General features: G+C 34.3%; 4 protein-coding genes and 1 long non-coding RNA gene across 5 annotated transcripts; 2 read left to right on the top strand and 3 right to left on the bottom strand.

Annotated features, from left to right (window-relative positions):
• Window positions 1-467: 467 nt before the first annotated feature.
• On the bottom strand, window positions 468-2,638 carry LOC140968593 (GDSL esterase/lipase At5g41890-like). Its single transcript, XM_073429609.1, has 5 exons — window positions 2,389-2,638; window positions 1,805-1,935; window positions 1,453-1,698; window positions 869-1,127; window positions 468-709 (listed from the first exon to the last, which is right to left on the bottom strand). The coding sequence occupies exons 1-5, from the start codon at window positions 2,636-2,638 to the stop codon at window positions 468-470; spliced, it is 1,128 nt and encodes a 375-aa protein (XP_073285710.1).
• Window positions 2,639-3,950: 1,312 nt separating this feature from the next.
• LOC140968542 (probable lysophospholipase BODYGUARD 3) lies at window positions 3,951-7,231 on the top strand. Its single transcript, XM_073429549.1, has 4 exons — window positions 3,951-4,915; window positions 5,280-5,608; window positions 5,999-6,198; window positions 6,707-7,231. The coding sequence occupies exons 1-4, from the start codon at window positions 4,375-4,377 to the stop codon at window positions 7,029-7,031; spliced, it is 1,395 nt and encodes a 464-aa protein (XP_073285650.1). The 5' UTR covers window positions 3,951-4,374; the 3' UTR covers window positions 7,032-7,231.
• A 5,827-nt stretch (window positions 7,232-13,058) lies between these two features.
• LOC140968440 (mediator of RNA polymerase II transcription subunit 10b-like) lies at window positions 13,059-15,827 on the bottom strand. The gene is made up of 5 exons (XM_073429385.1): window positions 15,486-15,827; window positions 15,174-15,254; window positions 14,996-15,098; window positions 14,536-14,625; window positions 13,059-13,372 (listed from the first exon to the last, which is right to left on the bottom strand). The coding sequence occupies exons 1-5, from the start codon at window positions 15,755-15,757 to the stop codon at window positions 13,301-13,303; spliced, it is 618 nt and encodes a 205-aa protein (XP_073285486.1). The 5' UTR covers window positions 15,758-15,827; the 3' UTR covers window positions 13,059-13,300.
• LOC140968441 (uncharacterized) lies at window positions 13,379-14,333 on the top strand. The gene is made up of 2 exons (XR_012173777.1): window positions 13,379-13,555; window positions 13,763-14,333. It is a non-coding gene; the product is annotated as an uncharacterized lncRNA (long non-coding RNA).
• A 707-nt stretch (window positions 15,828-16,534) lies between the features above and the next one.
• Window positions 16,535-19,492, bottom strand: LOC140968510 (methionine gamma-lyase-like). Its single transcript, XM_073429504.1, has 2 exons — window positions 18,623-19,492; window positions 16,535-17,264 (listed from the first exon to the last, which is right to left on the bottom strand). The coding sequence occupies exons 1-2, from the start codon at window positions 19,410-19,412 to the stop codon at window positions 16,687-16,689; spliced, it is 1,368 nt and encodes a 455-aa protein (XP_073285605.1). The 5' UTR covers window positions 19,413-19,492; the 3' UTR covers window positions 16,535-16,686.
• Window positions 19,493-22,216: the final 2,724 nt, after the last annotated feature.

Below are 22,216 nucleotides of genomic sequence, written 5' to 3' on the forward strand. Positions count from 1 at the left end.
AAAAATATCAGATATATGGATGCAACGCTAGCAAAAAGATGGCAAGTTTTTAATAAAAGGACAAAAACTTAATCAAACAATAATAATAAAATATAAAAAGAAAGCATTTTACCAAGTCAATATACAGCCAAATAAAATTGTGTTATCCATCCGTAACGTATGCCCACTGCCGACTGATTTACGAACGGTAGCATTTATTGTTTGAAATAATTGTCTATGATTTCTACACCTGTGTTTAGTGTACCCCACCATGCATGCCGTCACATTATGAATTTTTTTTTACACATTCGTCATATTTTATTTTTTAAAAAAATCTTATCCATGTAATAATTGTTAAATAATATTAATTTTTTTATTATATAAACATGCAAATCTAAGTGGTTATGGAGTTTGAGGCAATTAGTACGTACCAATGACATTTCATGAACAGCTTTTTGTAACATACAAAAGTTAGATGAAATAATTATTCAATTGAAATCAAAGTTGTAAAGCTCCCAAATATTCATAGGGTAGCTCTTACTTTTATCACCATTCATTAATTGATTAGCTACGACTATATTTGCTGCCTCTGTGGGGTGGTATGCATCCCAGAACACGTATTTTTTCCGGTCACTGCACAAATAAGAACTCGAATTCACGTCTCTCCCTTTGTAGCACACGAACGGTGGAAAGTATCCTCCGCAACAAGGCCCCTCGTTGTCCTCAAAACCTATATATATATATATATATATATGATGTTTGGTAATATCATTTCATGGTCTTATATCTATTAGGATAGACAAAATGTGTCTTAAACTTAGTACGTACATGCATGTAGATCGAATGAAAATTTTGAAGAAAGGAGAAGTAATCTGGATAACTAGCTTACCATATTTGTGATAATTGAGGATGATATCTCTGAAAATGTCGTATGAATTCGCATATACAAAGACAGCGTTAGGCCGTAAATCTTTATTCATTTGATCAAGCTTCGATTGCAGTTTCTGATTGTAGCCTTGAACCAAAGCATTTACCTCACCGGAGCATTTTCCGGATGGAATAAGATTGATGGCTCGGATAAAGGGTATGCAGCCAAGAGGTCCGATGCCCACGACCACGAATTTTCTTGCTCCAAAGACATACAGTTGCTTTACGAAAAATATAACTAATCAGAAAATGTGACTCAACCTTTTTATCAGTCCAGGCTAGAGATCACATAAAGCATCAAGAAATAATCATAAAAAAAGAAAATCAAAACTTAACTATAACATTCAGGATTGGTTTTCCTAACCATTTCATGCGTAATTCGAATTTAGAAACTATTCCTTTCAAGTTTCAACCACTCCAATTAGCATATCACTTTAGGAGACAACTTCTTAAAAGATGTATATTTAAGCAATTTTATAAACTTTTTCAACGTTGAATAATTAGAAAGAAAAACTTGAAATAAATTTCACACTTTATATTTGTTACCTCCAGTTGTAGGGTCAAATTGGACACCAAGAAATCTTGAAACATGGTTGGAGAAACATTATTGCTGCCTATAAATGGAATCATCGGACGTTGGAAATAGTTTATGACATCATTGGATCCAATTGTTATGGAGAATATTGCATTCTTGAGGAGATTGGTTGTATTTGTTACTCCCATTACACTCACAATGTATTCTCTCGTTTTCTCGAAATTGTTAATTTGCTCCTTTAATGGCAATCTTCCTATCTGTGACAAATTTTCAGAATTAGTTTACCTTAAAAATATTTATGCACGTATAAATATATAATTATATGCTTTAACTGAGGAAAAATTAGTGGAAAAATATACAGACAAATAAAGTTCCAGTCTCATCTAGGATCCCGGAAGCTCCCGAAGCATAATTAATTCCTGTGTGGATGGAATAGGCGGCGGCATTAGGTGCTAGATAAGGCGGAGGATATGATTGAGCTCCTATAGCTTCACCTACATATACACCAAGAAATTTTTTACTGGATTTTCTCATTTCTAGAATCTTTAAAGTTCATTTTTATGGAATTAATAAGAAAATTGTTAACGAAAAGTTTGTTGATATATATGTATGTATGTATGTACACACACACACACACAAATATTAAAAAACTAAATAATTGAATATATTTTCACATTACATTAGATGTAAATTTTTCTTGATATGAATATCTGATCAACAGGTGAACTGATAGGTCCCGTAAATCTTTCAATCGCATTAATTCTTCATTTGCATATTATTCCACATATATTTGCATCAAAGAAGCTTCTATTGTTATTATAACGTAAAAATCGACCGATGTCGTAATACACGTTAATTACAGTGAACAGTGGTAATGAAACACATTCAAGGGGAAGCCATTTGAAAAAAAATAATCGTGCAAGCACTTGAAAGAATTAATTAATTACCTACAATATCTGATATGGTACGACCATTAGTGAATCTTCCAGTGGGCTGGCCACCGGAGGGCGTGAAATCGATGCCATAAGGTGGAGCGTCTGCTTTCGATAGCGTAAATAAATAGTTATTATTGCCTCCATCGACTAAGGAATCACCAAACACAAATGAAGTGTAAGAAAAACTAGGCAGGATTTGTAAACTTAGAGCAAAGAAAAATGTGAAGAGGGAATACGTCCCAAGGAAAAAAATACTGTCCATGCTTCAACTACCCAAATGTGTTGCAAATTGTTGATATATAAACTGCAATTTTCATCCTTAAAAAGAAAGAGGGGTTCAGAGATAAGGTACGATTTTGAACAGGTCCGAAGGAATTGGTCCAAGAAAATAATCAGCAGATTCTAGTGTTAAAGTACCAATGAGGTAATCGGTTTGATCGATATAGGAAAATTATTATCAAGAAGCCTCCGTTGGATGTTTTTTTCAATTGAGTCTTAAACTCGAGACTTTGTTCCATATCTAGGACTTTAATGTCATATAAACTACAAGTTATCGGTAATTTTAATATTTTTATATATCTTAAAAAGGTTCATGAAATATAACTTTTGTTTAAAACTCTAATTTTCATATCAGAAGACCCGTTTGGTAATTAAAAAAAATATAATTAACAATGTTCTCCTTAGTTACTTTCGTATAATATATACTTGAAAACTAGTGTTGATTCCATCGATTCATCTAATGTTCATGGTGATTTTATATGAAGAATCTCAACTTCTATAAATTCGAGGTGTCTAACAAGAATCAATTTTTTTGAATTGGAAGATAGTATATAATTGTGTATATTAAATTATAATTGGACGATTATATTTAAAAAAGTAAAAAACGAAAATATATATGTTAATAATTAAATTGTTATAGTTTGACACCTCTACAAACAAGGCTATTACTTTTGTTCGGGACCAAGATTGATCCCTTCAATTTGCATATGTCACCTTAATTCCATGCATATGACAACCTTAGCCATCACGAAGCTCGTATACGAGACGACGTAGTTTTGGATCATGACAACCTACGAGACAAATAGATTATTGTTTTTTACATCTTGGCAAGACTGAAATTAGATCATGAGTACTGGTTTTACAGGTTATCTAAACTAGACCCAATTCGATTCCGCCACGATAAATTTGAACCCGAAGATACGTTTATAAATAGTTTATGAGATTAATCTCCTCATAAGATGAGGGGAGTGATTTCACATTCACATCTCTAGCTAGCTAACAACTCGTAATTGATTAAAGGATTAGAAGATTGAGATAATTTTGTCTTTGTAATATAGAGGTTGGAGAGATGGGAGTCATGTGGCCTAAACAACTTTCAATTAATGCCTCAAGTTTGGGACCTATTCCCTTTGAAAATGGTTGCATCATTAATTTTGGTTTGTCTATACCATACGTAATATAACGAGGGAAGAAATGTGGTAATTACTTTACGCACGAAAGCGATGTCTTCAATTTTTGTGATTTAATTTAATGGTTTTATAAAAAGTTCGATCCCCTAGTTTTTATGTAAAATGAAAAGCTAGGAACCAATTTTATTTAGCTTGTTAAGGGTGGGTCTAGTCTAAATTCTTGAGCAAAACTTGTATCTTCTTCTGCTGGAGGTTCAACCACCACCAACCCTATTTCTTTCCCCATGTCTTGCAAACTGATTTTAGTGTTAAAATAAATTCAATTGCTTCTACGTGTCTTTGTTCAAGTATTAAAAAAAATCCCATTTCTTCTTCGTCCCCTTCTGAATATCTTTTCTTGCATTGTTTTCAAGAATTAAGAACCCTTTTACATTATGTTTTCTTTCCCTGCGTAGCCTGTGGGAGTGGCCATTTTCTCGAATTAAAGGGAAAAGAAATCTGATGTGATTTAAGGAAAAGAAATTCGTCACTCATTTTTCCTGCCAATTGCTAGCCAGATTAAATAATCTGCTGTCACTTGTGAACAAAAATGGAGACGAAGAATCACATCCAAAAGTTCTCAACAATGGCGGGGACATTCCTGAATGAGATCATGAGTTTCATCGTTTTTGCGCTATTGGACGTCCTGGATTTCGTCTTGTGCTACGTGTACAGGGTCGCTGATTTCTTGATCGAGTCAGAATGTAAGCCTTGTTATTGCTCATCTTCAAAAGAAGTGATCACAAGAAGTGGCGAGATCCTTGTTTCGGAGCAAGGCGAATCGAAAATTGTTCGATTAACCTGCAGCAAGCTGCAGCTGGAAGAAATCTCCGACACACTATACACTCGCCCCTCCCTTGTGTCCGAAGCCTCGAAATCTACGGTAATTAGAAATCAATCCAGGAAAACGAGGAGACGAGTTGGGGCGGTGCGACCGACTTACACCGTTAATTCGACTATCATCGAAATAATGCTGCAAGCGCAGCAAACGTTCCCCGTGCCCAGGTGGTCCGATTGCAATTGCGAAACTTGCACCTCGTGGACTTCGTCTAGGGAGGAGACTCTTTTTGTCAAAGCTGATGGAATGATAGGTAAGAAAGAAACTAATTGAAGCCCCATCATTTAATTTGCTCAAGAAAAGCACGAGGGAGATGAACAACTTTAACATTTAATTTAAGGAAAATTATTTTTATTTATAATTTATGTTCTCGAATTTCATATTAATTTTAGCTCGTAATTTTTATATTTTTGATGTGTCACAATCCCAACGTTGATATATGCGATACAACATCATTATTTTCTATAAAAAATATTAAAATTACTAAAAATCGAAAAATACACAATTAAAATTTAAATTTATAATATAAAAAACCAAAATAGATTTATTTACGTATATAATTGTGTCCACTGCACATTTCAAAATGGCTATTCAAGAAACTGAGATTTTTCTAGCAGATAACGCGCAAGAAGATGTGCTATTCATCCATGGCTTCATATCATCATCTGCTTTCTGGAGCGAGACACTATATCCAAATTTCTCCAAGTCCGCAAAATCCAAGTACAGATTACTGGCAGTGGACTTGCTGGGATTCGGGAGGAGCCCGAAACCTACAGATTCTTTGTACACTCTGAGGGAGCATTTGGACATGATTGAAAGGTCTGTAATGGAGCCATACAAAGTGAAATGCTTCCACATCGTGGCGCATTCACTCGGCTGCATTTTGGCCCTTGCGCTTGCTGTGAACCATCCCAACTCGGTCAAGTCGCTGACGCTACTCGCGCCGGTACGCAATTTCACGTTGATTTCATTGCATTTATTGCAGATGGTGTCCTCCTCACTTAGATGAAGTAATTATTCGTAACGCTCCAGATTTGATGCCGCGTGTCTCTTCTGTCTCTCTCCCTAGCTCTACAATACATGCATGTCACAAAAATTATTTTTTTATGATGATTCCAAAAACCCCACGTCCACAAATATTAAATATGTTACCCTTTTTGTTATTTTAAACAAAAAAAAGCATATATTCTATTCAGTTTTAAAAGTCGTTAAATATTAATTTTGTTAATCTTTATATACCTATGAAAAATATAGGATCTCTCTAATTTAATGGCAATGAATAAAGAAAAACAAAAATATTTTTGGATTTGAAACCAAAAATGGTGATGCATGGCAGCCATATTTTCCGGCACCGAAGGGCGAACAAGCGACACAATACATGATGAGACGGATAGCCCCACGGCGCGTGTGGCCGCTGATTGGATTTGGCACGTCGATGGCTTGCTGGTACGAGCATATTAGCAGGACCATTTGTCTTCTTATATGCAAAAATCACCGCTTGTGGGAATTTCTCACCAAACTATTCACAAGAAACAGGTGCGCTTTATTTTTATATATCATTTATTTTAATTAACATATACCACAATTTTATGCTATTTTAAAATTTTATTATCCAAAAAAAATTATTACATTTTAATTTACGTCGTACTTTCCATTTAATTATGTTTGTTTGTGTTCTATTACTACATTTATATATAGTAGCGAGGCATAAATTTGATTTCTCGAACTAAATCATTAATTTCCCACAAATTTCACTTGAAATATATTCTCATGCACATTTGCTTGCTTTGTATGAGCCCAATAGCTAGCGCTAGCTGTAAAAATATATTTCTGAAAAGATGAGAATATATATGTTAAAGTTTTTTAAAGAAAAAATACTAATTTTTATATGATTTCATTATATATTTACAGACATGCAATAATGGATATTAATTTCAATGCTATAATATCCTATCTGATTATCCCTTAATAATATAATAGTAGAGATAATTCCAACACCAATTTTTATTCATTTTATGTGATCGATTGTCTTCTTTGTTTTCAGGATGAGAACATACTTGATGGAGGGTTTCTTCCTTCACACTCACAACGCTGCGTGGCATACATTACACAATATAATTTGCGGGACGGCTGGAAAAATCGAAGGATACATAGACGAGGTTAAAAATCGACTCAAGTGTGATGTGACGATATTTCATGGCCGAGACGATGAACTGATCCCAGTCGAATGCAGCTATAACATGCGAGCAAGAATCCCTAGGGCTAATCTTAAGGTTATTGAGGACAAGGATCACATAACCATTGTTGTCGGAAGGCAAAAGGCTTTTGCTAAAGAGCTTGAGGGAATTTGGAGAAATGCCCGTTGTTGAGGAACGAGATGATAATAATTAAGAGGGGGAAATGTTTTATTTATAAATATATATTAGGGTATAGGAAAGATGGGATTTTTCAAGTTTTCTAATCCTTTTTCCTTCTAATTAGGTATATATTTGGAATTTAATTAGTTTAGTTGAGTGTACGTTGGTGATCAACCCCTTCTACTATCGAAAATGTTAATTAATTAAACTATATATGTTACCTATATATCGAACCTTATGACATATATATATTAATTACTCCTATACATATTTGTCTATATCTAAATCAATCGGATGATTAATTAATTAGTATAGAAAATATCCATTCAAAATTGATACCCTTTAAATCCTATCCGACCCATGCCATAGTATGCCAGAGCCCATTCAGTAAGGATTATGGACATGAAGCTAATGCGACGGCCCTTGAAAAGGAAACTGTCCAAGTAGCCGAGCTAAAGGTACACTGGCCCGATGCTCTCAATGCTGTAAGATCACACCTTCCACTTTTGTCAATTATATTTTAACAAAAAATAGTATTTTAAAACTATGATTTATTATGTAGATGCGACATGCAGGCATCATGCATGATTTGTTCATCGGTACTAGAATTTAAATTTATTATCTATAACTTGGAATAATCATTCTTATTCTTATATAATTAAAATCGTACTTATGTTTCCTCACTTGATTAAAATAAATGTAAATTGTAAATATTTTTAATAATTCAGTAATAATTAATGAGCTTAATGAATGACGCGCTTCCTGCATTCAAATTTAAGCTCTTTGGTGGAAAAATGCTCCTTTAATTTTATTTCTATCAAGATTCTTTTTTTTTTTTTTTAAACCAATACTTTTTACAAGATTTCGAAGCAAGCGTACGTGAATAACTTTTTGAACCCTTTGTTCAATGATAAAATAGGTACCAATCAGCTGGTATCGTGCACGTGCACCAGTTTTGTCTTTAGGTAGATTGATCATACATGTTTGGCCTTGAAAGTAAACCATTTCAATCAATAAAAAGGGATCATTGGTTCCATTTCCATCGCTTATTAACATTGATTATACAGATGAACTAAAAGGTTCGCATAGATGGGAAACGTGCACATTCACTGTATATGAAACTAGCCATAATGAATTACTGGTAGATTTCATAAAAGTCCCAACGTATATTTTTTTGTTTGGCAATAGTTATTTAGTCGAATGAATAAATTTTCAGCCTCAATTTTAGTAAACATATAAAATACACTTACACATGATACCTTGAGAACCAATTTGGAAACATGATAACCAAAGCAAGACCAGCACATATTACTTGATGGGCTAGATATTTTCTGGGTGAATCCAAGATCTCGGAGTCTACGCTAAAGTTCTTGAAAGTCAAAAATTTTTTAAAGATGAATCATATATACAGTTTTGTCAGGTTAATCATAATTATAACATTATAATCATCATTATAAATTTAAAAGAATATGGGACTTTATAAAAAAAAAAATGGAAGTCGACCGACAGAAAGCTTTCTATCCACCCTGCTTGCTCGCTCCGGCTCCTTCGCCGCCATGATCTCTACAGATCTAGCTTGGTTCAAACTAAAACGAAACTCAGGTCTCAGTCCCAGCCCTTCTGTGTCTTTTACCAAAAAAGGGGCAAAGTTTGCATGATTTGAATTTAAGCATGAGAAATTACCTTTTCGTGTACACAGGGAAAAGTTCTAGCGAAGAAGCTGCATTGACGAAAAAGGAAAAAGCAAAAAAAAAAAGGTCAATGTCATGAAAGGGGCGGATCAAAAAGATTCAAAGCAGATCATGATGTAGAATCATTACAAAAATCATTAAACTGACAATATATAAAAAAAAAATTATCATCTGGCAATGATGGAAAAAGTTCCGTATTTGCAGTGGTGTAAAAATCTTTAATCATTACATCAACCTGCTCGTGCATGGATTACAACCTTATGTCATAAATCAACTTGAAATCACCAGAAATGATCGACACACAGTATCCAAATTAGCTCAAACAAAGAAGATCTTCATAAATCTAACCAAATTTTATTACCCCTTAGGAGAAACCCAACAAGTGAATCAGAAAATTCAGATCAAAAGGGAGCAAGAAATTGAGGGGAATGAAGCCTGGTCCGAGGTCATAAACACTATGTATCAATATATAGTTCAAGAATCAACAAGTTCTGAACTTTTGTCTTCTTATTACGTTTAAACATGCTACATCTTGTCGATGGTCTCGAGCCAGACAACATTCCCCTCAAAGAGTAAGCCTCCCATTCCTCCATATACGGATGAAAATTAGGGTTTTTGGAGAGATTAAGTCTTGTTGATCAGAGAAGAAGAAATGACTGAAGTGTGTGAAGGAATGTGGGTTCTATTAGGGCATCTCCAACCGAGACTTGAAAATAGCGTTTCACGCTATTTTCAAGTCCCGGTATTCTCCAACCGGGGCGCTATTTTGGAATCCAAAATAGCGCCCCACATCTCCTGCGTCAAATTTGACGCAGGAGGCACCCTGCGTCAAAATTTGACGCAGGGTGTTGTATTTTTTTAAAAAAAATTTTTATTTACTTTTTTATTATTTTTAAATTATGATTAATTTAATAAATAATATATTTAATAATATATGAATTCTTTAATATATTTTAAATGATTTAAAAGCATTTAATTAATATATTAAATAAAAAATATTTTGTTAGTATTAATAATTGAAAGTCATGTATTAATATATGGTCATTCAAATATTTGAAATTATATTTGTAATGTATTTTTTAATTTAATGTCATGTATTTGTATTATGTTTTTTTAATTCAAAGTCATGTATTATTATATTTTATCCATTTAAATAATTTATGTTTCAATTCGTATAATATTAAACAATTAAATAAATTTTTAATAATTATTAAACAATTTAAATAAATATTAAACGATAATTATTAAACAATTTTTATAATCATTAAACAATTTAAATTAAATAATTTAAATAAATATTAAACGATACTTATAATTATATTAATAAAATTAGAAATATATATTTAATAATTAATAAGAAATAATTTAAATATATTTTTAAAAAGGAATATTATGAGAATATTCTTTTTAGAGTAAGATTTGAAGTAGATGGGTTGGAGATAAATATAATATTTGATGCAGAAATTACACTATTTTAAAGTAGAGTTGCTTTAAAATAGAATTTTGGGTTGGAGATGGCCTTAGAATAACGCGATATATGTGATAAATAGAGAATTGAGATTGAGGAAGAACGCTGTTTGTGTAAGAGGGATTTTTATTATTTTATTAATTAACAATAAAAAGGGACAAATATATACAGAGTCATAAAAGCAAAGCAATTAACACGAAGACCCTACAATTATATATCTATATCTGCCGTGTTGTTTTTGCCCGTCTTGTCATATTAGTAATCAAATATTTAATTTAAAATTAAAAAAAAAACATGTTAATTAGCTTGTTTATGAACTATACTTTGTACATTTTAGCACAAAAAATAAGCACAATTCTCTCTAACCACTAAAAAAACGGATGGAATAACGACGTTTTTTGATAAACCGTTGCTACTAAAGCGACGCTTTTTGATAAACCGTCGCTTTTTTTGCGACGGTTTTTGATAAACCGTCGCATTTAAAGACTAGCGACGGTTTTTGATACACCGACGCTATAATAACGACGGTAATTCATAAACTCGTCGTCTACTAAAGTAAGCGACTGTTGTTGTAAAAACCGTCGCTATAATAGCGACGGTTTTTACAACAACAGTCGCTATATTAGCGACGGTTTAGTGACACCGTCGCTATTTTGTGCGACGGGTGTATCACCCGTCGCCATGTGCAACGGTATAATACAAAACCGTCGCATTATTTTGCGACGGTTTGTTTAATCTATCGCAATAGGCGACAGTTTTTCTTGCCCGTCGCTAATAGCGACAGATCGGCGACGGTTTGTCAAAAATTGTCGCTAATGGTGACGAGTTTTTCGACTACCGTCGCTATAATTCTTTACATACCGAAGTTCGCGAACACCTTACAGCGATTTTCGCCTATTTGGATTTTTTTTACTTTTTAGCGGAACTCTATCAGTTTTTTCGCATTTTCTGTTTTTTTTACTTGTACTAACATTTTTTGTATTAATTTCGTAGATTTGCTCGTCGGTGTAATCTTTCATCGTTACGTGGATCTGCATATCTTCGCGAAAGTAAGATTTTTAAAGTTTTTTTTTAATCGAAAATTTAATATTTGTAGTGTATCGTATTTATGAAATTTTGCGTAGTATTTTGATGACTTTTAATTTTTTTTTACGGAAAACCGTAGCTTAATTAAGCTACGGTTCTTTAAAAAACCGTCACTTTATATAGCGACGGTATTTCGAAAAACCGTTGCAAAGCGACGGGTTTTAAAACACCGTCGCTTAGTATAACGACGGTTTTTTAGAAACCATCGCTTAGTATAGCGAAAAAAGAAACCGTCGCTTTTATTCAGCGACGGTTATGTAAAACAGTCGCTTAATATTAGCGACAGGTTCATTTAAACCGTCGCTAAATTAGCGACGGTCTTGTTCAGAAAAATCGTCGTTATAGACGACGGTTTTTGGGAAACCGTCGCTGTAAAATAGCGACGCGGCCTCCTGTTACGGTTTTCCAAACCGTCGCTAGAACCGTCGCTTAACCCTTTTAGCGACGGTTATGGCCGTCGCTAACCCCGTTTTTTTTTTGTAGTGAACTGGGGATTTTTAACAGGACCAAATACAACAAGAAATTATATAGACTCTGAGAAATTAAATTGCTCCCAATTGATTTGAAAATTTTAGGATGTAAGCCTCTATTGTTCTATAGCGTTGGAGAAAGAATCATTGACTGAAAATCGATGAAATTGAGGACAAAGAAGATACTGGCAAGCACATTTGGTAGGAACTCATTTTCAAATACAGACCTTTTGTTTTTCTTTTATCCACCAGGCAAATATTTTCTAAATATATAGAAAAAATAATTTTTATGATATTATTTGACTCGTGAAAGCGATGAAGTATGTCTATCGCTCCCGAGTAAAAGGCCAATGAAGCTAGCAAATTTTTATTCGTATGCACAAAGTTCAGAAGGAATAGTGCTAAAACTTCTCTTGAAAGCTTTGTTATACAAAACAAAATGGTCGAGCATGTTTATTGCCCCATCTGTGCTGTGGAAGCCAGAGATATCTGTTGAAATTTAAGTAACCACGTAGATAAAACTATTTTATTTTTTTAGTATGTGTTTTCCAATATCCTGTGATCCACTACAATATATCAAATGTATTCGCCTCTTTTTTTTCCCCAAAAAGATGCCGACAAGATTTTCACAAGTAATATAATGCCGACAANAGAGATAGGTTTGACTTCATTGGTGAAATGAAAATGTTAATAATTGGATACGTAAGAACATATTGTTTCCAATATCGATAAAAGACTGCTCCAAAAAACCATAAGTCACAACCTCGAATGGCCAAATTTTGGGTTAGGTACTTGTTGTGGACCCCAGACTTATCATCAAAGTTACATTTTCTAACATAAATCATCTACGGTAATTCAATAAATTACCATTATTAGTATTTTTTTCCAACCCAAATAACACACAATTGTTCTGGCCCCACCAATTTCATCTCTCATGTAAAATGGGAAAATAACATGAAAAATAAATGATTTGCTGATTTTTAGGTCTCGACATTTGATCGCAAGTCCAGGAAAGTTGCACGCTACACGTCGTCGTCGTGTGTCATTGACATACGTGAAGAAGAGGAACTTTTAATTCAACTTTTTGACAAAAATGTACCCAAGAAAACACGAAACTTAATTAACCTTGATCATTGTTCTTAGTTGTCGTCTAATTTCAAGCCTACTTTTCTCCTAAGTATATCTTTTAGAAGGCTGCAATTATTAACACTACACGAAAATGAAGCAATTCAAACTAGTATCAAATATTGTTTACTCAATGTAAAGCTATCCAATAAAATATTCATGAGTGATCAATGAATCGTGATACCTCAGAGACAAATATTTTTGAGTGAATTTTATATTATGCAAATTGTTCGTACTCTCGTCCCCTCAGATTAAATTATATATAAGTTTTAACTCCTCAATAACAAAGCAGCATCACATTGCAATGACATAATCCTTTATGTACATTATTATAAGATAACGGGGTAACAATGCACATTACGTACACAAGATCTAGAAGAACACACCGTTAATTTAAACCGATGACGGACGCGAATCGTCTGGTTCGTAACCCTGCGCTTCTCAAATCTCAGACTTAACTTTTACATCTCCATTCGGCAGGCTGTTCTGTAATTGCGCTAAACGCTTGGACTCCTGCATAAGTTTCAACGAGTCCAAAACTTATTATTCAAATCCAAATAAATGTTTCTTGCTAAATGATCAAAACCGCACTTGCAAAGCTAACCAACCCGGCGCAAACCTTTAGAAAAAATATTTAGCATTCGAACTACAAAAGCAAATCAAAGATCGTTGATCAAGCCACACTCCACCTAGACAGTTGCACATTTTTCTATTTTTTTATAAAATCAATATGGACCTCTGAATAACACACTACTTAGACTCGTAAAACCACCATCCCTCAAATTCCTATCCCGGCTGTATTGGATCCTGCCACGGAAAATAATAAATATTGAGTAATTTGTTTCTCATGAAAAAAAAAAAAACTGTTTTAGGGAGCGGAGCAAAATGCACCTCGCAACCTAGAACAATGTTGTGTTTAAACTTGCACCATGTCGTGCTCTAGAATTCACTTAAAGTTTTGCAAATCGACACGGAGCAGCTTATGGTCAAAACATATTCCCGGTTTAAAAATTGTAGAAAACAACACATATTGGGTAATTTATTTAAAAGGAAAAATATAGCCATTTTACGAGGTAAAACACACATTGCACCCACGAGCAAGGGAGTTCTAAATTTTTGCACAATCTAGCACACTGGAATTCATGAATCGTGAACCCTCAAGCAACTGTCGGTCAAAATATCAGAATTAACATTGTTGGTGAGACTCTCACAGTTTCCTAGAAACTAACTTGAAAAAAAAGAAAAAAAACTTGCACCCGACCTGAAATTTCACTCCAAGCTCAATTTCCAATACCTTATTCCTGTCTCCGTTTTGTCAATGTTTTTTAAAAAAATTTAGCTCTACTCATGAACGAACAGCTGTAAACTGGGGGACGGGTACTGTAAAAAAGCAAAGAAAATAAAACAAAACCGACAGTTCTTTAATTAACAAAATAACACATTGATTTTCAAAAATTGTCCATGCAATGAAACATGTAGATAAGATCAAGAGAGGGAAGATCAAGAGAGTTTCCCTCGTAAAATGCCATATAAGCAGAATCATGTTCCCACCAAAATCAAAATTAAAAAAAAAACATGGGGCAAAGGTAAAGCAGCATATACTAATTCAACAAATTAATCATTGATATTTTGCAGCATGTAAGAAAACAGATGAACCAGAATTAAAGCTATCTCACAGCTGCAGATGATGCACGTATCTCCCTATATGCTTCAACTTCATCAGGAAATGCCAGGTCTAGTTCCTCAAGTAGATGTCTTCGCAGTCCCTGCATCAAATACAAAGCAATACAAAAGCACACGATTTAATATTTAAATGGACAGAAATTAAAAGATCTACACTAATGCATCGCGGTGTAAAAAAATTGAGATGCATGTTAAAATCAATAAAGGATCAAATATATCATTGTATCCACGTCTCTAAGATGTTAGTAAAGGTTAAAATCAGTTCATGTGCAAGCTTTCCTCTGACTAATTGTATAATCCCTAACCTCATTAATATAAACCTAATCACAACAATACGTCATCAGCTTGATTTATCTCAGGGCACATTGAGACGTGAGAATGGCAAATTGCTATAGGCAAAACAGATGTCTTCATATAGTCAATGTAAAAAAAGTGTTCACGGAAAACACCAACCTTAAAGGCATCTGTTTTCCCTTTAGTAATCTGATTCTTGGCAATGCAGCTATTCAATACATTCCGAGTGAATTCATCTGGATTCTTTCCATCATCAATCAAACTGCGCCCATTCAATCTAACACGATTACATATTGATATTAACTAAACCATGAGTCAATAAATCAAGAACCCTTACTTTATAACGTCCATGGGCACCTGAATGTTACAGTTTTCAGCTAATTTGGTCATGTTATCCAGCTCCGACACCAATGTATTCCTTGAGCCAGAAATAGAAAAGAAATCAAAAAAAAATGACTCGTGAATCAAACTAGAAAGATTGCTACATCAAAGAACTCAAGAGAGCACTCGTATCCATGAATTTATCAAATGAATACAAATTGGTCAGATCTTTTCAAATCCGAGTGAAAAAGTTACTCTTCAATTCCTAGCATCAAACAACATGAAGATTTCAAAAATTCAGAGAGTAAACATATTGTACGTAAATTACATGCGCTGCAGGAGAGGGAGCTGGGAAGCAACGTTGAAAGATGAAACGGTGAGGTAGAGCTGGTGTAGGATGCCTAGGGTTTTCTGGATCGAATCAATGACCTGAGTTAAATTTTGTTTCGGATCGTCCGAAGAAATCCCTGCAGCGGATACGCCGGAAGATTGCATAGGAGATAAGTCGTTCGACTGCTGGATCATAGTACCGTTACCGTCGGTCGCGACGCCGCCGGCTTCAGCTACCATTGATGCCGTGGTCTGTGAGGAGGAGTCCATGTTCCCAAGACTGGAGATGGGCCGTTAGCTGTTCCTGTATTTGCGTGCAACCAATATAACAAGTTTGCCACGGCCCACTCTCACGAACACGCATGTTCACAGAAGTTGGGCTTTTTTCTTTTCTTTTTTTTTCTCAAATATAAATAATTAATAGCTAAATTTCTTTTTTGTCTAAATTTTTTTATTATTGTTCTTTCCGAAAAATGAGATTATACCCTTCAGATAATGCCCTAAAAATATAAATATCTATCAATACAAGTAAGGTTCATATGTTTTCTAGTGGGTCTCACATAAATAAATGTTCACATTTAAATTAATTAGGATAAGGTCAAATTTCATGTTCTTTCCGTATACATGTTTAATTTCTACTTGCACGCTAGTATAGTTAGATTAAACATAATAATTATATTTTTGTTTCCAAATTAATGACTTTTTTTTTTTTATAATTTTTAGTCATCTATCTAAAAATAAAATATATATGTATAAAATATAAGATTTGATTAGATTTTAAAACATAAAGAAGAATGTGATTTAAGATTTATAAAGAAAGACAATTAGGAAATTTTTTTAAAATTCGTCAATAAAATTATATAATTATAATTTTAAATAAAGTTTCACCAAATTAATCAACAATTTTAATTAGTAAAATTAAGATGCATATATGAATTTAATTATAATTCTCAAACGAAAATATTGTACCATAATTGATGGTTAATATTGAGGTTTCATTTTAAATGTGAGCTATTTCCACAAGCTTAAAATGGACATCAAAGCAAATTAATCAATAATACCTCATTATATTCAACACAAGAGCGTCCAAACTTACTTTTTAAAGATATATGTGACAAATACCACACACATTCACATGGCAAACATACCAAGTTAAACTAGTAATATTTTGCGATGGAAGAGTGGATATATAAAACGAGTTACATCTTTTGAAGTAAACTCGGGTCCTGCATTCGAGCGAGGGCCTTCTCGAATTGGCTCCATTTCTGCTCCAACGAGCCAGTATAGCCAACCGACATTCTCACCAACCCAGGAGAAATGCCAGCCAATTCTTTCTCATCTTCGTTCATTTCGCTGCTCGTGCTACTCCCGGAACACGACATCAGTGTTTCGTAGTAGCCCAAGCTGACAGCCATCAGCCCGAACTGAGTGCAGTTTTGAAGAAGACTCATCAACCTGTTGGCCTTCTCCTCGGTTCCCATGTCCAAACACAAAATGCCACCGTAACCATAGTCTTTATTCGAGATGGACTCGAGCAGTGTGTGATCGATGTGATCTTCCAGACCTGGATAGATAACTTTGAGACCGAGCTTCTTCATCCTGGTGGCATACACCAAGGCCCGATGGCAATGCTCCTTCATTCTAAGACCCAAGTGAGGAAGCCTCTCGGAAAGTTCGAATGCGATTTTCGGGTTCATGGTCGGCCCCAATAACATGAGAGCCCCCTGATGTACATCCATCATAGAATTCACTAGGCTGGCTGGACCGCACACAGCACCTGAGGGCCATGCACATATTCATTCAGTAGGGGCATAGAACTTCAAAATAAACAAATCTAAATTTCTTGATACATATCCAAATAAATTCACCAATCCAAAACCATTATGGAAATATTCAGAATCCAGCATCAAGATAACATATGGTATATTCCCTTGTCTGAAATAACCACCACTTTTTGAGACATCATCAACAACCAACTGTCGTCCATCACGTGGATTTATTACTCTATCCTTATATAGCATTTTGGACCTACTCCTCTTTTGTACCTACTCCTCAGAATTCCACACGGTCAGGATGAATCATTTTTACCGCAATAATTAAATGTCCCTTCACTTGTTTCCGCATTAATGTATATGTATACACACACACACACACACACACACCCCATAAGAAGATATATTCTTTTGTTACTATTTTATAACATGATATTATATTGTTGCAAGAGAATTTGATTAACCCGGTAGATTTCATCATGTGAGACTCGCATTCACTAAACTACTCGGATTTAGCATAGAATCTCATGCTTGGAACAACAAAAAATCGGAAGGAGAGTGCGAGGGGAGGACATGTGATACCAAAAGAAGGCTGCTGCATCAACATGTGATCCGCTCGTACTTTAATGTGTAAATCACATGAATTCAAGAGGATAAAACAGTCGACAGTCACAATGACCTTTGGCTTATTCGGTAAATAATAAAAGATAAGTGTGCGCCGTTCGTGATAATAAAAAACGTAGAATATGAGAGATCCGAAGTGGTGGAAAAAAGAACACGTGACATTATTATTAATTATTAATTTAATTAATATATAAAAAGAGCCAACAAGACATGTACATATATCAAAGAGTTGCAATGATCAATCTTTCAAAAAATATGTAATTAAAAGTAATTATGATTATATCGGGTAGACTAAGTAAAACTTGATGGCTTTATTTTCCGAAAGGTGAGCAAACACAAAACGGTAATCCCACATTAAATGCAATCATGAATGACTAGATTTATTATGGATAAATATGTGGTTAGAGATTATCATAATGAGTCATTTAAACAAATAATAATAGTAATTAAAAACATAATAAAAAAAATCCATCAAATACGAAGCAAATCATAAGAACAGAATCATTAATTAATTACGATTTATTATATGATAAGATTTTAGTAAATCTTATCTTATAATCGAAAAACAGAATCAGATATAATATAAGAATCAGATATAATATAATAATAATAATAATAATAAATATTTAAAAGATTGATCTTGAGTAAAACATAGGTCACAATCACTTATAACTTTAATTTAAGAAACTTAATAAATGCCATAATCGAACGTGCGAGAAGGAATAAATCGAGAAAATACCTGCGATGATGTCGGCGCCACCGCTAATATATTTGGAGATGCTGTGCACCACCACGTCCGCCCCCAACCTCGCCGGAGACAACACCATCGGCGCGAACGTGTTGTCCACAACCACCGTCACCCCCTTGTCGTGTGCTATCCTGCACAGCTCCGGCACGTTAGCCACAGTCAGTGTGGGGTTCGACATCGATTCAAAATACAGGACTTTTGTTCTGCCCTCCACTATTTCCCTCCTCACCATCTCCACATCCCTGACGTCCACGAACGTCGTCGTTATGTTGCACGCGCGGGGGAAAAAGTGGGTGAGGAGCGCGTGAGTCCCTCCGTAGAGTGTACGGGAGGCCACCACGTGCCCACCAGAGCTGCAGAGCTGGAGGAGGACGCAGGAGATGGCGGACATGCCGGAAGAGGTGCAGTAGGCAGCCTCCGTTCCTTCGAGTGCAGCCATGAGGCGGCTGAGATTGAGCACCGTCGGGTTGAAGTGGCGGCTGTAGATGAAGAAATCCCGGTCGGGCCCCAATTCACCGGAGAACATTCTGGCCATGGTCTCGGGTTCCATGACTGTGAAGGTGGCTGAAGCCTCGATGGACATGTTAACGCCGCCGTGCTCGCCGAATTCGTGGCGAGCATTGGCCAGCGCCTCCACCGGGTCCACCGCATGCATCTGCGACACCTTGTTCCACTGATGTTTCTTGGCCGCGGCAAGCTGGTCCCATTGATCATCGGAAGACCCTCTTTTCTTGTTAGAAAAGTCGGCTATGCTACGGTTGCCAGTCGCCTCGGCCGCCATTTTAGTGTTCTTTGTTCCAGAGTTGGTAGGAGGAGAGTTTTGCAGTTGTGAATGTGTATTAATGACTAACGAGAGTTGGATGGTGAGGAAAATATCGAAACGGGAGTGTACCTATTTATAAGGGATGTGAAGAGATTAAAAAATAAATATAAAATTTTATAAATTTAAGGAATTTTATTCATAATAAAAAAAAGGGAAAGGAAAACAGAAGTCATCGGTCTTCGTGTTTCTCTAGGAAACCAAAAATAATATAAAGAAATAAAGTTTATTTCACGTCTGAGTAAATACTGCTATATGTGCATAATATAACGTATTCCATTTGATTTAGGGTACTTGGCGTTGGATTGAATGAACACAGACACCTTTTGAACAAAAATCCTGCATTGTTCAAATATTGACCATAATTAATTCTAAAATCATAGTCAGTGTTTTCCGATATCTTCATGAGAATTGAAACTAAAATTTTGAAGATATAAAGAACATCTCCCAAAGATGTGGTATGCCATTAGATTAAGTCATATGCAGCGACTTGTTTCTATAACAAATGATTTTGATGATATAATTTAGATTTGAATTTTTACAAATTTCAAGTTATTTGGTTATTATGCATTTTTGATATATCAACTAGTCAAAATCAGAATATCTTGTTTGACGTATCTATCAATAATATATTATTAACTAAAAAATCCACGGTGCAACTATTAGCGATCCAAACGAAATTTTGTTTCTGAAATATATCCTCCTCGCACTAAACAAGCGTATGCATATAATTAATTGCTCACGAATGGTGTTTAAGTTAGTGGAACAAATTAAATGTATTTGTAATTAATTGGTTATAAATTCTATTATTTATCAACATTTTTTTTGGACGAGCTTATTACATAATGTTTGTCTCATGTAATTTACTTGATAGACATGGTTTGTAGACTACTACGTATAACCCGATAGTTATTCCAGTGTGCATCCTACGAATAGCGGCCGAGAATTACTTGTTTTTTAAAAAAAAAAACAAAATTCATATATATAACTTAAGTAGAGTATAAAAGAATTTCCAAAGTGGGAAATTAAAGACAACGGTGGATTTTTCGCTATAACCTGATATGGAACACAGAACTCGTAACAGGTTTCATAACATTTTCTTACTGTGTGTAAAAATGTCCAAAGTGAGATCTTTAATCACCCGACTTACTTCTTATTTGCAGAAGGTGAATGATTCTTCACGTGTAGACATATCCCCCAAAAGCAAAAAATACAGAACAAACCAAAAATATTAGTTGACACTTTGACTACTCAGCTTGAATTGAGGATTTGTAGGATGATTCCTTGAAATAATATGTACTTAACTAGCATTGTTGTATGCTTGTTTTGTAATTGCTAGGTGTTCTTAAACTGCAACGAGTGGGAATCCCCGAGTGCTCGATATATTTTTAAAAACGCAAAAATAAAAAAGAAAAATGAATCGAATTTGTCTGGGTCTTACACGAGTCACGTTTCCCAGAACGTGGCTTACGCAGGCAGCTCATCAAGAAGGAGGCCACATCAATTTGTTCCCTTCCCAAATGACAAATTGTGCTGCCGTCCCCTTTAAACACATGTAACATGAATAAATATACAATAGGAGTTTGGGAGGATATTTGAGTTGGTAAAGTAGTTGAGCATTTTTTTTCACCAAAACTTTTTCAGACGAGTTTGTTGCACATAGGTTTTCGTGACGGTTTATTTGACTAGCATAATTTGTATCTATTGTGTTATCCTGGAGTTTATCCATTATATATCTAAAAGTAGTACACACGGATTATCATATCATTAAAAAAAATATGCAGGAGCGAAAGATGATACCTTGGCACCAACTACACAAATATAATAAGAATTTAGAGTTCACATCACTGCAGGTATATGATCTGAATTTAGATTATGCCAATTAATAAACTAATTTGAAGCCCATATCTTGCTTCGGCACCAATGTTATCCATGAGTTTATGTACCTCCTGTGTACGTGGCTCTTTGATCGCTTGGAAATAAAATAAGGAAAACTTTGTTTGATACTTACCAGAATCAAGCAGCCGGGAAGGATTTTAGACATATTAGGAATAAAAAAAAAATTAAACCAGGAAATATATAAGTTTTGAAACGTGGTAGTACTTGTAATAAGATGGGGATTTTAATGATAAAACTCTATGTTGCAACCAAAGGTTGTATTTCAATCCATGGATTAGAGATTGATGTATTTTGAGTTAATTCGTTTTTCGCTTGATTGAATGTACAAATTAAAGTAGATTTCAAATTCGCAGCACTATCGAGTCATTCAATTTTAATAGTAATTATGATGGATTTGAAATTCATATAATATAAATGTAATTTAAAATCAACATATAAATATATTATTTAAATCAAATCATTTCATTCTAACACATTTTTAATATCATAATATTATTTAATATTTACAAAGGTAAAAACCGAGAACAAGGGGTTATTGTTTGTTCTATTATTTTTTTTAGTAAGAAATATATTTATTTTATTTTATTGGATATTGGGGGAAAAAAAATGTCATTCTACTTTTATAGTACATGTGGGGTACATATATACACGATATAATGGATATGCACTTGCCAACTTGCAATGATCACGCTTATCTTCTGATTTAAAATTTTGAAGAAAATTTCATGAACTTTATCTGCATATTTTTAAGAGGATCTGTACTCTACATTGGTTCGATTTCGATTTAATCATTTTTCTTAGCCAAAACTGAACCATAATATGTGATTCGATACTAGTTTAAACTACATGTCGTATAAAAGGAAAAT

Source organism: Primulina huaijiensis, unplaced genomic scaffold (genome assembly GCF_012295235.1).
Source record: "Primulina huaijiensis isolate GDHJ02 unplaced genomic scaffold, ASM1229523v2 scaffold37281, whole genome shotgun sequence".
Taxonomy (NCBI): Eukaryota; Viridiplantae; Streptophyta; class Magnoliopsida; order Lamiales; family Gesneriaceae; genus Primulina; species Primulina huaijiensis.